The following is an 18246-nucleotide window of genomic DNA, read 5'->3' as shown; positions in this document are numbered from 1 at the left end:
CGTCAAAATCCAATTGCAAGAAAAACCCGAGACATCCAAATCTGAATCCTCTCCAGTAATCATAATTTTCACTTTAAGTCCTACCAAAAGCCGGTTCTTCCGACAGGCCTCCACTGCCACACAGTTCCAAAGTACTTTGCATTGTTTTCGAAGCCCTAAACGCATTCCTCCTATAAATTATATATGTTTTGGATGGAAAGGAAGTGTATTGGCTGATGGTACCATATGACTCATCCATCTCTAGAAAAAGTGAATTGGATGTTACTTCTTCTGCACGTATCATTAGGTAGCCTTGCTCTCGAATTCTCTCTACCAAAAAATTTAATTCAGGTAGCAAGCTGAATCAAATTATCTAAGAGAATGCAAGAGCAAGGCAACCTTATCACACCTGCGTAAGAAGTGACATCCAATTTACAATTTTTTTACAATGGACAAGACGAGTCACATGATGCCATTAGACAACACAAAGGAACTTCCTCTCATGCAACATCAACCTACACACTTATGTTGTGATGAAAGAAGAAACAGAGGAGCTTGCTTTTAGCAGAATGTGGATAACCAATCAAAGAGATGCCTGCAAAAGGAATAAGAACTATTGAAGCATAATTTTTTCTGATATGAAGCAAATCATCTGATGGAATATCATGCTTGAGACCAGCATATGATATACGATTCTATTTCTTCATTAAGCAATATGTGATACTTTTTTAGTGGTTTTAGTACAGATGGCAATAGCCATGGCCAAGAAAACAAACCAACAAAAATCAAAAATTAAAGTAAAATTCAGATTACTAACCTGAGCTAGCAGCTGGCGTGGCTTGCATGTACTTCTTGTCTTGAATACACCTAGCAGCACAAACGCACATGAGCTAGTCTCTATTGTTCCTAGCTCGGCTACAACATACCCGTCAAAATTCAATTGCAAGAAAAACCCGAGACCTCCAAATCGGAAACCTCTCCAGTAATCATAATTTTCACTTTAAGTCCTACCAAAAGCCTATTCTTCCAACAGGCCTCCACTGTCATACAGTTCCAAAGTACTTTGCATTGTTTTCGAAGACCTAAACCCATTCCTCCTATGAATTATGTATGCTTTGGATGGAAAGGAAGTGTATTGGCTGATGGTACCATATGACTCATCCATCTCTAGAAAAAGTGAATTGGATGTTACTTCTTCTGCACGTATCATGAGGTAGCCTTGCTCTCGAATTCTCTCTACCAACAAATTTAATTCATGTAGCAAGTTGAATCAAACTATCTAAGAGAATGAAAGAGCAAGGCAACCTTATCACACCCGCGTAAGAAGTGACATCCAATTTACAATTTTTTTACAATGGACAAGACGAGTCACATGATGCCATTAGACAACACGGAGGAACTTCCTCTCATGCAACATCAACCTACACATTTCTGTTGTGATGAAAGAAGAAATAGAGGAGCTTGCTTTTAGTAGAATGTAGATAACCAATCAAAGAAATGCCTGCAAAAGGAATAAGAACTACTGAAGCATAATATTTTTGATACGAAGCAAATCATCTGATGGAATATCATGCTTGAGACCAGCATATGATATACGATTCTATTTCTTAATAAAGCAATATGTGATACTTTTTTAGCGGTTTTACTACAGATGGCAATAGCTATGGCCAACCAAGCAAACCAACAAAAAGCAAAAATTAAAGTAAAATTCAGATTACTAACCTACGCCAGCAGCTGTAGTGACTTGCACGTACTTCTTGTCATGAATATACCTAGAAGCACAAACGTCCATGAGCTAGCCTCTATTATCCCTGGCTCGGCTACAACATACCCGTCAAAATCCAATTGCAAGAAAAACCCGAGACCTCCAAATCTGAAGCCTCCATAGTAATCATAATTTTCACTTTAAATCCTACCAAAACTGCCACATAGTTCCAAAGTACTTTGCATTGTTTTCGAAGCCCTAAACTCATTCCTCCTATGAATTATATATGTTTTGGATGGAAAGGAAGTGTATTGGCTGACGGTACCATATGACTCATCCATCTCAAGAAAAAGTGAATTGGATGTTACTTCTTCTGCACGTATCATGAGGTATCCTTGCTCTCGAATTTTCTCTACCAAAAAATTTAATTCAGGTAGCAAGCTGAATCAAATTATCTAAGAGAATGCAAGAGCAAGGCAACCTTATCACACCAGCGTAAGAAGTGACATCCAATTTACAATTTTTTTACAATGGACAAGACGAGTCACATGTTGCCATTAGACAACACAAAGGAACTTCCCCTCATGCAACATCAACCTACACACTTCTATTGTGATGAAAGGAAAAAAAAAAGGAGCTTGCTTTTAGTAGAATGTGGATAACCAATCAAAGAGATGCCTGCAAAAGGAATAAGAACTACTGAAGCATAATTTTTTCTGATATGAAGCAAATCATGTGATGGAATATAATGCTTGAGACCAACATATGATATACGATTCTAATTCTTAATAAAGCAATATGTGATACTTTCTTAATGGTTTTAGTAAAGATAGTAATAGCCATGGCCAACCAAGCAAACCAACAAAATGCAAAAATTAAAGTAAAATTCAGATCACTAACCTGAGCTAGCAGCTGTAGTGACTTGCGTGTACTTCTTGTCTTGAATATACCTAGCAGCACAAACGTCCATGAGCTAGTCTCTATTGTTCCTGGCTCGGCTACAACATACCCGTCAAAATGCAATTTCAAGAAAACCCCAAGATCTCCAAATCTGAAGCCTCTCTAGTAATCATAATTTTCACTTTAAGTCCTACCAAAAGCCAGTTCTTCCGACAGTCCTCCATCGTCATATAGTTCCAAAGTACTTTGCATTGCTTTAGAAGCCCTAAATTCATTCCTCCTATGAATTATATATGCTTTGGATGGAAAGGAAGCGTATTGGCTAATGGTACCATATGACTCATCCATCTCAAGAAAAACTGAATTGGATGTTATTTCTTCTGCACGTATCATGAGGTAGCCTTGCTCTCGAATTTTCTCTACCAAAAAATTTAATTCAGGTAGAAAGCTGAATCAAATTATCTTAAGAGAATGCAACAGCAAGGCAACCTTATCACACCTGCGTTGGAAGTGACATCCAATTTACAATTTTTTTGCAATGGACAAGACGAGTCACATGATACCATTAGACAACAGAGGAGCTTGCTTTTAGTAGAATGTGGATAACCAATCAAAGAGATGCCTACAAAAGGAATAAGAACTACTGAAGCATAATTTTTTTTTATATGAAGCAAATCATCCGATGGAATAGCATGCTTGAGACCAACATATGATATACGATTCTAATTCTTAATAAAGCAATATGTGATACTTTCTTAATGGTTTTAGTAAAGATGGCAATAGCCATGGCCAACCAAGCAAACCAACAAAAGTAAAAATTAAAGAAAATTCATATCACTAACCTGAGTTAGCACCTGTAGTGGCTTGCCTATACTTCTCGTCTTGAATATACCTAGCGGCACAAATGTCCATGAGCTAGTCTATATTGCTCCTGGCTCGGCTACAACATACCCGTCAAAATCCTATTGCAAGAAAAACCCGAGATCTCAAAATCTGAAACCTCTCCAGTAATCATAATTTTCACTTTAAGTTCTACCAAAAGCCTGTTCTTCCGACAGGCCTCCATTGTCATACAGTTCCAAAGTACTTTGCATTATTTTCGAAGCCCTAAACTCATTCGTCCTATGAATTATATATGCTTTGGATGGAAAGGAAGTTTATTGGTTGATGGTACCATATGACTCATCCATCTCTAGAAAAGTGAATTGGATGTTACTTCTTCTGTACGTATTATTAGGTAGCCTTGCTCTCGAATTCTCTCTACCAAATAATATAATTAGAGTAGCAAGTTGAATCAAATTATCTAAGAAAATGCCAGAGCAAGGCAATCTTATCACACTTGCGTAAGAAGTGACATCCAATTTACAATTTTTTTACAACGGACAAGACGAGTCAAATGATGTCATTAGACAACATAGAGGAACTTCCTCTCATGCAACATCAACCAACACACTTCTGTTGTGATGAAAGAAGAAACAGAGGAGCTTGCATTTAGTAGAATGTGGATAACCAATCAAAGAGATGCCTGCAAAAGGAATAAGAACTATTGAAGCATAATTTTTTCTGATATGAAGCAAATCATCTGATGGAATATCATGCTTGAGACCAGCATATGATATACGATTCTATTTCTTAATAAAGCAATATGTGATACTTTCTTAATGGTTTTAGTAAAGATGACAATAGCCATGGCAACCAAGCAAACCAACAAAAAGCAAAAATTAAAGTAAAGATCATATCACTGACCTGAGCTGGCAGTTGTATTGGCTTGCAGAATTTTTTCTAATATGAAACAAATCATCTAATGGAATATCATGCTTGTAACCAGCATATGATATACGATTCTAATTCTTAATAAACCAATATGTGATACTTTCTTAATGGTTTTAGTAAAGATGGCAATAGCCATGGCCAACCAAGCAAACCAACAAAAAGAAAAAATTAAAGAAAACTCATATCACTAACCTGAGCTACTAGCAGCTGTAGTGGCTTGCATGTACTTCTTGTCTTGAATATACGTAGTAGCACAAATGTCCATGAGCTAGTCCCTATTGTTACTGGCTCGGCTACAACATAGCCATCAGAATCCAATTGCAAGAAAAACTCGAGATCTCCAAATCTGAAACATCTCCAGCAATCATAATTTTCACTTTAAGTCCTACCAAAAGCCTGTTCTTCCGACAGGCCTCCACTGTCATACAGTTCCAAAGTACTTAGCATTATTTTCGAAGCCCTAAACTCATTCCTCCTATGAATTATATATGCTTTGGATGGAAAGGAAGTGTATTGGCTGATGGTACCATGACTCAGCCATCTCTAGAAATAGTGAATTGGATGTTACTTCTTCTGCACGTATCATGAGGTAGCCTTGCTCTCGAATTCTCTCTACCAAAAATTTTAATTGAGGTAGCAAGTTGAATCAAATTATCTAAGAGAATGCAAGAGCAAGGCAACCTTATCACACCTACGTAAGAAATGACATCCAATTTACAATTTTTTTAAAAATGGACAAGACGAATCACATGATGCCATTAGACAACACAGAGGAAATTCCTCTCATGCAACATCAACCAACACACTTTTGTTGTGATGAAAGAAGAAACAGAGGAGCTTGCTTTTAGTAAAATGTGGATAACCAATCAAAGAGTTGCCTCCAAAAGGAATAAGAACTTAAGCATAATTTTTCTGATATGAAGCAAATCATCTAATGGAATGTCATGCTTGAGACCTTGCATATGATATACGGTTCTAATTCTTAATAAAGCAATATGTGATACTTTCTTAATGGTTTTAATAAAGATAGAACAGGAGCTCCTTTTAATAATTCTTTTAAATACCCTATAACAAAGCTCTTGAATCATAGGAGACTAGACACAAAAATAAGAGCCTCGAGAATTCAGAAGTTTAAGTATCACCAAGCTGCTGCTCAATCCCCAGGAAGAAAAAATAAGAGAAGAGATTTTGAGATGTTTCCCTTCAATGTATAAATCTGTAGGCAGGATGTTCCCCATGCAATCAATAAAATTACTCATTTTCCTTTCTCCTTTGCTACTAGGAAGTAAGGAATTTATATTAGTGCATGACCTTGAGTTGCATTGGTTGTGTCATGTGTGACGGCCTCCAATGATGGATCATCGCTGTTCATTACTTCAGACTTTCTAGGAGTCAATTTTGGCTTGCCCCTTCCCTCTTATTAGCCATATAGGTTTGGAACCCTATACAATGGTCTGCTTGCCGCTTCGTCAATAAAATTATCAAAATTCCATTCGCTTCTCCCTTTTTCTCCATTCTTTATAATTAGAAAGAAGAAAGAAGGACGAAGGAATCTCATCTAAAGACATGGAATAAGAAACGATCCTATTGATGTAGATTCCGTAACTTTTCCAAAATGGGAAGTTCTGACACATTTTGGATTTTTTTGGAAATTAAAACCAGATACTAATTCATGAGCTGGCATGTATAGAATCAAAAATAGGATATTATCAGATGTGATTGAAAATCTCGATACAGATATTCATATTAGTATCTTAAGGTGAAAATCATGATTTTTCGTCTGCCAATCACTAGGGGTTTAAAGCTGTTTATGCTGAAATCTTATGCAAATCTTTACTTTGATGAATTTTACTTTTTTCCTGCATAAGACTCTCTCACATTTTTTAATTAAAGTTTTAAAGTTAATTTCTTACTTAAATAGCGACGATTCATGCACAAAGTTGCAGAAATCTCAAAGACCAGAATTTTCTGAAAATGAATTCAAGCTCCATGTCAAAACTAAAATAAGAGCTTTTTTGGTACGATCAGTCGATCACCAGGAACAAACTGATTGCTAATAAGCATTCAAGTTACTCCTGCATCTTTTCCGCTTAAATTGGAATGAGTAAGCATATCCAATATTTGAGATTCCACTTTAGGTAAAGTATCCTGTAGGATTCAGTATTTGACAGTTGTTCTATTTATTTGGTACTATTAAACTAGGCTAGACAATTGACAGTCAATGACATCACAAACAGAACCAACTTTCCGAGAAGAAATGAACAGAATGATACCGAAAAGTTGAAACTAAATATGCATATACAATAACTACTATGCCTCAATCACACACAATTTGGGGTTGGCTACAGGAATCCTCACTGAATTTCTCCATTTTGTCAACTCATGTCATCATCATACCAAACAAAAATAGAAGTGAAAATTAACTTAAATATATATAAATAATATTAAGATTGAAAGTTCTCTATATTTTTACTGGCATATACATCTATGATAAGGTCAAAATACTCCTAGGAAAAACCAATAGGTTCAATAATAGTGATAATAATATTAATATTGAAAGTTCTCTATATTTTTACTGCAATATACATCTATGATAAGGTCAAAATACTCCTAGGAAAAACCGATAGGTTCAAAATGAACATACTAACACGACTAAAACCTATTCCCAACTAGTAGATATAACCTATATTGGATCTTTTTATTCCATTGTGTCCTATCTTTAGCTAAGCCGGAATTTATTCCAAAAATTTGTAGGTTTTCGAGGCAATTTCCTTCCATGTGATTCTCGTCCCGTTTTAAGTTTTAACACCTTCATTCACCAAGAAAGTAAACATGCACATAATGTCAACCTTTTTCCTTTGATGTGAAAAATTCAGAGCACTTACAGCTGACAGCCAAACTTGATTAGATACTTGTTGGGCAGCTTTGTTTTTCCCTGGAGGCACAACGGAAGGACAAATCAATAGGAAGTACACCAAGAAATAAATAAAAAATCATAAAGAACACATAAATGCCTCCACCAATATTTAACTAAATAAAGTAGCATGAATCTACTGAACTGCTGGTTCAAATTCATCAATTGTATGATCTAGACCTTAAGAGATTTAATATATCATATGTGTGATCATTGCAAGGAAATTTAATGGCAGCTATTGTGATGCTAATTGATGAGAAAAATCTTCAAAATGAAACTGTAGATAATATACAGAAATGGAAGGTGATTCGCAGCTCCATGAGCAAGCCAGTGGAAATATGTGCATATTCTAAGTACCAAATTCAGAATCAAAGGATAAAGAGATGCAGAGGGGATAGAGGAGATGACCAATTTTCAGCTCCTAATAACCACAGTTCTTCACTCATAAGCTAATAAAGTAAGTGGTATTCTATTATTAGACCAGATCTCGTCTCAAAGTTGAAGCATTTGCCAATTTAAACATACAGAAAGGCATATATACACATGGATTGCTCGCTCTCTCTTTTTTCTTCTTCTGGTGCAAAGGCATTTACCTGAACAGTTGCATAAATTTTGTGGATTTCTAAGATGAAATCCATATTGTATAGTTCTTTTTTCCCAGGATGCCACTTGTATAATGATTTGACAACAGTGAATTATATAACATTCGCTAGCACCTATCAAAAATAAAAAGAAGCATAATAGAATTCTCAGTATAACTGAAGGATTTTTATGAAGAATTACACAGCCAGCACGGAAACAGGTCATTTCCAGTTCATTTAAGATTTTATACGTGATATAAATTTAATAGCAAATATGGAAGATTTTTTTTTTCCCTGGTAGGATGCAGTAGTAATTTTTTATGCAAAAAAATCCACCCTGTGGTGGCGAGGGGTGAGGCAGACCACAAGATACGCATGAAAACATTACCACACAACTCCAAGAGGTTTCAATTGCACAAGTTTGATTAAGTCATGCCAACCAGAAAGTTTTAAGTCACTGATGATTCATGGACTTAAAAGAGTAAACTCTTTTCCATGCTAAGCTCATACTTAAATCTACAACAAATTCTTGTCCTTCATGGGCAAATCTATCAGAAAGAAGATTAGTTTCAGTTTCTACTTTTGATTCTTAAGTCAAACTGGAATTTGTGCCAAACGGGATCCCGGCTGTCATCGATCCATTTCAGGCCACACAAGGTTAAGCTCCTGGAGAGGACTATCTCACTTGACTAGAAGAGCAAAGGCAGAACACATCTCTTTTATTTGCTAATTCTTGTTTGACTTTCTCTCTTCCTAATAAATGAATAGCACTTACTAAGAAAATAGATGATCTGGTATATAATTTGTATGAATTTCCATAAAGTCAACAAACAGGATAGCCATTTTGCGCAGGTGGTCTCTTAGTCCTAATATGTTGGTCTAAGATTTTACAACTTGATTTCACGACTTATGAACATCACAAATTATAACACAGGAGCCATTCATAATGCAGCAGCTAAGTTTTATGAGGCTAAGTGATACATTTACAAGTATGCAATGACCACAGCGCGCCCATCTGAACCTCAATCCTAATTGCTTACCATGTGATCCTAAATAGTGACAATTGACAAACCGCTTCCCGGGAATACTTCCTCAGAGAACCAAAGTCGACATCATGCTAACTGTTAAGGGCCAATTGTCTCTACCAACTATGTTAACCACTGTTTAAGAAACTCAATTATGCAACTTAGGGAGGTCCTAGAAGCAATGATAAAAGACTAAGTTTTTACCATACCCAAATACATTTATCATGGTGAGGTACATTTATCACGGTGGAATGACTAACAAGTTTATCACATAAACACGACAACATAATACGTCATAACTATTATGAGAAGATTATCCTATTTTATAATATTGGTGTCCAGGTCAGCTTGCGACACCTAGCCTAATCCACCAGGAACCAACTATCTACCACCAGTATCAGTAAGACTTCAGTAAACGAGAAAAATCACCTAGCATCTTTTTGTCTCTGTTGGAATTTGAATTCTAGCCATGGAAACAGCCTCTTGTAGAATCAGGGTAAAGCTGCATACAATAGACCTTTGTGGTCTAGCCCTTCCCCGGACTCCACGCATAACGGAAGCTTAGTGCACCGGGCTGCCCTTTTTGGAATTTGAATTCTGGTCTTCAATGATTTTCACCACACTATATTGACGGCTGGCCATACCCTGAGGTGCAGAAATTACAAAAGCATAATGTTGCTTGATTTTCATATAATAGATCTAAATATTTAATATCATTAGCATGTAAGGGTGTGGCCTAGTGGTCAACAAAGTGGGTTAAGAACCATGAGGTCTCAGGTTCAAATTCTAATAGAGGCAAAAATACTAAGTGATTTCTTCCCATCTCCAAGTCTTGATGGATAGAATTATTCGATACTTGTGTGGGTGTGAGCTAGCAGGTACCCCAAGGATTTAGTCGAGGTACGTGCAAGCTACTCTGGACACCACGTTTATAAAGAAAATTAATATATTTACTTCTAGGAAATATTATAATGTAGTAACTCGGAAATTCATGTTTTTTAGTAGAAGCTTTAGTTCTTCTAGATGTCATAAATTATCTTTTTATGAGAGATAGTAAGAGCATTTGACCAATGAAAAAATTCTTTTAGCCCCAAACTTCTACCACTACGGTCTCAATCCCACTAATCACAACTAATGTCATGAATACTTTCCTTTTCTTTTAGTCCAAACTAATAAATCGTTCATGTGTGAATGTATTATTTCTAATAGGATTTGCAAATATAATCAAGAAAGAGGATTAGGAAACTCCGTACAGTCATGGAAAGTCATACTTGCTATTAACACCAAAGTCATACTTGCTATTGAAGAATTGGGATGAAAAAAGTTCAACTTCACAATGTATATCTTTACTTTAATGCTCTATCTTATGACGGTTAGAGAAAGACAAAGGAAGTCACAAATGGAATATAACTAATTAATTATGACTTCCTCTGATACTACTTGTATCGGGTCGGACGCCCTCTAGTCATAACTTGCTGAAATTGGAATGACCTAGATAGAAGGCTTTTGGACCTAAGTTGCTCGAACTCTTCACTTACAGTGGTGCACCCGTGTCGACACTACATGGGTATGGGCGCAGGTGTGAGTGTGTGATCCATACCAGATCTGGTCAACCGATTTTGAGTACTTTGACTAAAATCGACGGAGAAATTCGGGATATATGCAATGTTTGAAATCAAAACAAAAGTTAGGGTGAAATTTAAAAAAACGAAATACCTTGTATATAGAAATTTTTATATTAGTCATTTTCCTTTTATCTCCTCCTCGGATTCTCCTCTTGACCAAGATTATTTCCTTCTTAGAATACCTTTTAAGTTTTTCACATAATGTCTCATAATTTAGATATATCTTTATAATTCTAATTTAGATATGTGAATTATTTTTAGCCGAATCCACGCACTCATATCCGTACCTGGATCCGTACTCCCCGTTTCTTATAATTTAGATCATGAAGGATCCGACCTCTAGATCTGCACCCGTATCGGATACCCGCACCTGAGTCCGAGCAACTTAGTTTTGGACTACTTGCAAAGACGAGTAGTTTAAAATATGTTAGCTTTAGGAAGCTACTTGAAGAATAAGTTAGTCGATCAAGGTAAAGAAAGATGGCTTTCAAACATGTTATGTTATGATGGCAAGATCAGATGAGTCTCAATAGTATTATTAAAAGTCATCGCTTTGCCACTTAGAACGGCGAAACAGAAACGAGGAGTTATCACTTCGTGGGTGAAGCCATGCGCTTCAGAGAAGTGTGCGCTTCAAATAATGACGCACGAAATCATTGTAACAAGATGCGGTCCATTTTTTGACTCAACTATGAGGAGTTCGATTAATATCAACGCTATTATAGTACTAATTTATACATGTTTGGTATTTTTTTAGTTTTCCATAACTAGTGCACTTTACTTCAAAGAAGCATGTGCATCACTTCTCGCTTTTCGCTTCAAACCTCATCAAACTCGTTGCTTTTTGTGCTTTTCGATTTTAAAAACACTAGAGCCTCATGGTTTAAGCTTGCTTGACAGTGAGATCACTACTTGAACAGTGATGAAAGTGGGCCCCTCTGATTGGTGTTTTCATATGGAAGGCTTCAAGATTAAAGGGCATCGAGCTAAGTCCTGACTCGACGAATGTGCAATAATTCTTGAATGACACTCAAGGTTCCTCTTTAAGTGGATTGCTTCCTTTTCTCTTTGATAATCCAATGAGAAAAGGTAGTGAAGTAAATTCCTAATACTTGATAATACAAAACTTAAGTATTTAAGCTTAAAAGGAGATAGACTAGTAGGTGTTATGGAATTCCAAAGCAATTGAACTTCCATTCGTTTTCCCTTTACCAACTCAGGGATACCCTTCCTCTTTTACCCTACCCCCTATTCACCAAATGATGCACCGGGAGGATGTATTCCCCCTGAATATCGCAATGCAGAAACTTTCCTGAATCTATGCACTCTACTCTTACGGCACAGTCTCAACAGAACAAACAGAAACAAAAGCATCATATTTAACTTCGTGGAACGATGTAACACACCTTTCAGGTACCAATTGTGGTCCCCCAACTCAATCTCCAATACCAATCTTCCTTCATCCACATGGCTCAAATAATGCATGACTCTTTGGACATTAACTTTAAATGTTCTACTCCCGTCATCAACTCCTAATTCTATAGAACCAAAGGGGTAGACATTCACCACCTTGAATGATCTGGATCATTTGGACTTAGGCTTGCCCGCGAACAACTTTAGTCTGGAGTTGTATAGAAGAACCATGTCCCCGGGTAAAACTCTCTATTCAAGATCTTCTTGTCATAACGATATTTATTATAGCATATCTTTTAGCTGCATATCTTTACAGGAAAAGAGTTTAGAATGCTGTCCTGTTTTTATCATTTTGACAGTAATGATAAAAACATTTCTATTATTAGAGAATCTTTACAGGAACGCCATCTTTTATATAAGCCTAAAAATGGACTTGAATACAAGTACCATGAACATAATGTTCTTTCAAGCATCGATGATCAAGTTCATTAATATTATTTGGAGTCTTATCCTCAAAAGCTTAACTACCATAAGTATAATGTTACTTCAAGCATTAACGATAAGGTTGCTAATATGAATACCAAATATAGTCCTCAAAAGCTTAACTAAGTCATTGACAATGCATTTTATCAACTTCTTTGATATTGGTCAATGTAAGAGAATTCCCTAATAGAACCATTATCACCTCATACAGACCATTCTCAGTGGACACTCGCACTTCTACGTCAAAATGGGAGATCAAGGAAACTTGTGATACAACAAACCTAGGACCAACTGTAGTGTTGTATATAACATTGTATTATCACCATCACCAACTCAGCATTCTATATTACATTGTTCTAGATGTAACACAGTTGCCTGTGACCTTATCTGAATCACTCATGCCTGAAGCCATTGATATTATGATTTCTTCACTGTCAAAACCTAAACCCTCTTTGCTACATCTAAATGTATTAGCAGCTTAACTTTAACCATCAAGACACCGCACCTTAAATCTCTGTGTTGATTAACAAAATGCAAGAGACTGCATATAGTGTCATTTTTCTTATTTGTAGAAAAAGTTTCAAAATGCTTCTTGAAGAACTATTTCTCCCAAATCTCTGTGTTGATTAACTAGCATGCAACAGCTATTTGGTAATTGGGAGAAAGAAACATGTAATATTTGTATCAGAACTTATTCCACCCATGACCGAGTACTCATGAGTAAAACTTGGATAACAAGAAAAGTCAAATGCTTAACATGATAAAGAAGTAACAAAATTCATGTGTCTCTTCTCATGGATAAAGCCTACATGTACTCTATAATAGCTAATGAATTATAAGCTTTCTCAAGTGATCACCTTCTTCACGCAATGCCAAGAGGAAGATCAGAAAATCGCGAGATCTTGATTTGATTAGGGAGCTTGCTGCATCTAGGAGCAGGAGCCGGTGGAAGAGTCTGATAGGAGAGCAGCAGAGGATCTGGTATGAGTTTCCACTAAAACAGAAAACTTCCTTAACATTTTAATATATGAATACGAAACATTTGAAACCAGATATAGACAAACCAGCATCAGAAGATTCAGTTTTAGGAAGCAAAGCTTTTGTAGGGCCACAGGGATTTGGATCCATCTGCTTGGTTATTCCAAAGTAAATACCACTTGTCTCATCCTATCAGAAATGAAATTTTGTCAGTTACGTCACAACTTTATTGAAAAAGTTCACTGTTGTTAGGGAAATGTAAACATACTCTGGCCTCCCACTGTTGAGGCATATTTGGCATTTGCTGCACCGGGGGGCTGTATGACATCAAAGGAATTAGAAATCTTCTGATTCGCCAACTTCAACAACTAAAATGATGCTTTCGCTACACAACTTCTTAGCAATAACTAGTTCGTAGAAAGGCTATATCACATTCGTTAGCAATTGATCTCAAGTTACCAGACTAAAGGGCATGTAACAACAGCAGCCTCTTGCAAGAGACACGGAGAACTGGATACATCCAATCAATGTAACGGTCATAACTCATAACCTCGTTGCAAAACCCAACGGGGGCATAATTTTGCCCAATTCCTCTCATTCCATTCCCTTAGTAACTAAAAACAAAAATTTCACGAACAAGCAGAACAGATACAACATGGCCCCAAGCTCTTTCCATGCACATTTAAGTGAATAAGGCAAACACTGTAAAATAAATTAAGTGCAGAAAAGTTAATCGGAATTAGGAATAAACAAAACATGTTACCTAGAAGCGGTTGCAGATGGCACCCTGTGACTCGCATCGTCCACCTCAAGAATTCGTAACTTGGACGTCACTTCTTCATCAGGCAACACAAGGTTGCCTTGCTCTTGTATTTTTATCTTAGAGTCAGGATTAAAGCCCTGCATCTCAAGAGATATATTAGGTGCCATATAGTTAGGATAAAATGGTGGCATCACAAGGGAGATACTAGAATCCATGAATTTAGGACCAAAAGATTGCAAAGTTAGGAGAAAATGATGGCATACAGAAGGGATATAAGGTACCGCATTGTCCATAGTCCGTGGAACCTGAAAATTTTAAAATCATGCATTCAGTTTATAATTGTCACAGAAAAAGTGAATTCAACTTAGAAAAGTTTAGCTAACACCTCAGCATAGGGTTCTTGGGCCTGCTCGGCCTGATTAGAGCTGAATATATCATAGAATACATCCCACCACTCAGCTAGAAATCCCCCAGGAGAATTGACAGCTGAAACATATCCCACAATAAAATAATAGTACATTAAATAAAATGATCAGTCACTTTGTTGTGCACATTTCTCTAAAATAAACAAGCAATTAATACAGTTTTAGAAACATGAAAAGCGTCTTACCATAAACAATTGAATTAGTCTATTATTCCCTCCATTTTCTATTTTATATACTACTCTTTTTCTTAAGAGTAACACGGTCATCAATCATGGGTTCACATTCCAAATTAAGCATAAGCATTGAGAACCTTTAATGAATTACGCTAACTATTAAAGCACCATTAAAAATCAGTTTCAACCCTACTACCTGGTATTTAAATGGAGAAAGATAGAGAAGCCCATTATCCACCGACTTACAAACCTTGCACCATTGGTCCTCGGGAATTTCTCCGTAATAAAAAAAAACAAGAAAAAAAAAAGAAAAACATTTACCAGCTTGTCCCGGATTAACATTAGCTTCCCTGGCCAATGCCTCAGCTGTCGTATTCATGCCCTTCTTAACCAAGTAATCATGGATGTAGATGTCAAGCCTGAAAATTGGCCACATATCAAGAAGAAAAGGAACAGTGAGTCATATAAATTTGTTTGGTATGATGTAAACTGCTTTCCCTAAACTATTTTCTTGATGAAGCCGTGTTCAAATATTTAGTTATCTTAAAATGTGAAAATATTTCTTTTTAACAATAAAAAAAGAAAAAAAAAGGAGGGTTGGTTTGGGGGGGGGGGGGGGCAAGGGAAGAAAATGCCTTTTGTCACTTGTAGGTGAAAATTATGGTGTCAATATAGATCATGAAAATGTGATCTGTCTAATCAGCCTAGATTTGAGCAGATTGAATTGGATTTATATTCATTGGCAGATTAAAAAGAACATAACCCAAGTTAGCCATCTAAAAGATTGGGCCAATTTTGGCTACGTCTATAATCTTAAAAAAAAAAAATTATCGTATGTTACTGAATAAATTTTTCATAGCGCGAATTGACCATAAGAAACTTATGAAAACATAGAAATATAAGTTTTTTTGTTTGATTAGTCAAAATAAATAAAAGAAAAGGTATTAGTTTGATTTGGTAATTAAAAAATTATAAATAAAAAAACGATTTGGGTTATGGCCCGTTGTTTAGTCCTAATTGACCCGCCAAGTTCTGATCCAAGAAAAAATTGGACGGGTTATAAGCCAACTCAGTTATTTATTCGACCCGTTTTAACCTGTCCGTGTATATACAGCCCAAGCCGCTCTTTTAACACTTAATAAAAATCATTTTCTTTTATTTTATGCTCATTTCATATCACTTGCTTCAATCAATAGTCATGCAATTTTTTTTTCAATTTTAATACTTTAAAATGATAAAATTCTCCAAAAAACTATTTTTCAAAGATAAAGTCTTTTTTTTACAGATTCTTTGATAAGAAAGCATTCGCATCGAACAGATGAAATAAAGTACTGCCTAAAAATTATGAGAACAGAAAAGGAGAAAAGAACATCATAAAAATGTACACTGATAAACTCACATCTTCTGAGCATCCCATGAGTCCATGATCCTAAAAACAAGCTTCACTTCAACAAAGAAAAGAAAGAAAGACCAGAGAAAGGGAACACAGAAAAAAAGAGAGAAAGAGGAGAAAATGAGAGTGAGGGGTGGGGGTGGTGAAATAAAAGGGGGTATATTAGTTTGTAAAGAAGTTATGTGACAATGCCATGCAAAAAGCAAATGGAAGAGAAGGCACAAGCAAACAAAAAATAGTATTGACTTGACAAAAGAGTTAGAGACAAAAGGCACAAAAGAGAAGAGCTGACCATATATATATATCGGTGACAACAATGGAAAAAATGGGGAGATCTATATTTTCATCGTTAAAATGGAAAAAATTTCATTATAAAATTTATGTAAACAAACATAAGACATGTAAATAAAATAAACACCAAATGCACTACCTTTTGTACAGGGCATCACTTTGGGTAGAGCATTCAAACTGATAAAAAGTATTCTTGTTTTGTCTTCACAAATAAGATTTTCCTTAAAAATCAAAGAACTTTCTTTTTCAGCCAATTCACATTACACTTTTTTCCTCTTTATTTTTCTCTTTGAGATTTTTCCTTATATACCTTTTACCTCTTATGCCTTCAATTTCCTGAAGCCATTGGACAATTTTAAAAGCTTCCAGAAAAAAGTGTTGACAGCTAAGGTGTTTGGGTAATTTTATTTTTCAGGAAATTGATTTGTTTAAAAGTATCTCAATAGAAAATAACATTTCTTTAAAAAAATTAAATGTGTTTACAAACAAACATATTCAAAGAAGTTTCTAAAGGTAATTAGAGGATCTTGCAGGGCCACAAACTTAAATTAATTCCTAGAAATTTCTTTCATTTCTTAACTCATGAGGGGAAAAATTAATAGTCCCCCTATTTCAAAAGAATAAACCTATTTCCTTTTTAGTCCATTTCAAAAAGAATGACTCATTTCTAAATTTTGAAATAACGTAACTTTAAACTTCTCATTTTACCCTTAATGAGATGATTTATAGTCACAAAATATCTATTTATTGGTTTAGACCACAAGTTTCAAAAGTTTTTCATTCTTGCTTAAATTCCGTGATTAGTCAAATAGGTTCATTATTTTTTAAACGGAGGGAGTCTAACGAAAGTGGATTAGACCAAAGTCAAAAAAATCATGGTGATTGAAGGTGTTAAAAGGACAAGGTAAAGAAGTTGTCCCAGAAGACTACAAGCTAGGGCTGTGCACGGATCGGATCGGATCGGATTTAGCATATTCGGATTCGAATTTCGGATTTCGGATTCTAGAAAATGCAATCCGAATCTGATCCGAATTATATCGGATCGGATCGGATTTTAAAGTTTGGATCGGATCGGATATCGGATCGTATTATTATGCCTCAAAGTTAAACTAATATGTATATTTTCTTTGTAAAAGAGGCAATACATTAAGAAAAATTCATGTTTATGCAATTATGAGAGTACTATGGTGCCAATATAGCTAAATCTAGCAATTGTAAAGGTAATAACTTGGAGGTTGATGTAAATTAAAGTGTAGTATTTATACATGTCCTAATAATTTCGGATTTCGGATTGGATTGGATTAAAATATACCAATCCGAAATCCGAAATTTTAATAAACATAATCCGAAATCCGATCCAATCCGAAATCCGAAATTCAAAATTGAATGGATCGGTTCGGATTTCGGATATCCGATCCGAATGAACAGCCCTACTACAAGCCCTTAAATTCCATTTAAACCTAGAGAAACATAGAATATAATGGGGAAAAATAGATCTATGTTGACGATACCAATTAGTGGGGATTAAATTTTGGTTATGCTACTACATTAATGCTAGGTCCAATGCCTGCTAGGAGTCTTTAGTATTGTCAGAGACTTATATATTCATCCATATGTGGAGAATATCTAGTGTTAGAGAAACTAATAATTAAAATATTGAAAAGCTACAGGCTTAAATGGAGCGACATGGACACTATAACTAATATACAATTACAAATTCCAACTTGCTTAGAATTGAGGCGGAATAATTTTTGTCGTAGAGCAATGTCAAACAACATGAGAAGCCAATTCTTACAAGCAAAGGGGAACAATGCAATGCATGAAT

The 18246-nt window shown here is 35.6% G+C and overlaps 1 protein-coding gene across 1 annotated transcript; it reads right to left on the bottom strand.

Moving 5' to 3' along the window:
• Positions 1-472: 472 nt before the first annotated feature.
• Positions 473-17841, bottom strand: LOC104222708 (uncharacterized). Its single transcript, XM_070156694.1, has 16 exons — positions 16137-17841; positions 15059-15156; positions 14525-14625; positions 14403-14444; positions 14140-14276; positions 13645-13693; positions 13463-13565; positions 13256-13392; positions 9307-9522; positions 7243-7292; positions 4550-4775; positions 3427-3546; positions 2585-3206; positions 1702-2362; positions 797-1480; positions 473-574 (listed from the first exon to the last, which is right to left on the bottom strand). The coding sequence occupies exons 1-8, from the start codon at positions 16160-16162 to the stop codon at positions 13328-13330; spliced, it is 621 nt and encodes a 206-aa protein (XP_070012795.1). The 5' UTR covers positions 16163-17841; the 3' UTR covers positions 473-574; positions 797-1480; positions 1702-2362; positions 2585-3206; positions 3427-3546; positions 4550-4775; positions 7243-7292; positions 9307-9522; positions 13256-13327.
• Between the last annotated feature and the right edge of the window lie 405 nt (positions 17842-18246).

This window comes from Nicotiana sylvestris, chromosome 9 (genome assembly GCF_000393655.2).
Source record: "Nicotiana sylvestris chromosome 9, ASM39365v2, whole genome shotgun sequence".
NCBI classification, from domain to species: domain Eukaryota; kingdom Viridiplantae; phylum Streptophyta; class Magnoliopsida; order Solanales; family Solanaceae; genus Nicotiana; species Nicotiana sylvestris.
The sequence above is the reverse complement of the archived record's forward strand: the minus strand, read 5'-3'. Positions and strand labels throughout refer to the sequence as shown.

Coding starts and splice junctions, on each gene's coding strand:
- LOC104222708 (XM_070156694.1), bottom strand. CDS start 16,162: ATGGACTCATGGGATGCTCAGAAGAT. Junction 14,445..14,524: donor CCCAAGAACCCTATGCTGAG/GTGTTAGCTAAA, acceptor TAAAATTTTCAG/GTTCCACGGACTATGGACAA. Junction 13,393..13,462: donor AACTGAATCTTCTGATGCTG/GTTTGTCTATAT, acceptor TTTCTGTTTTAG/TGGAAACTCATACCAGATCC.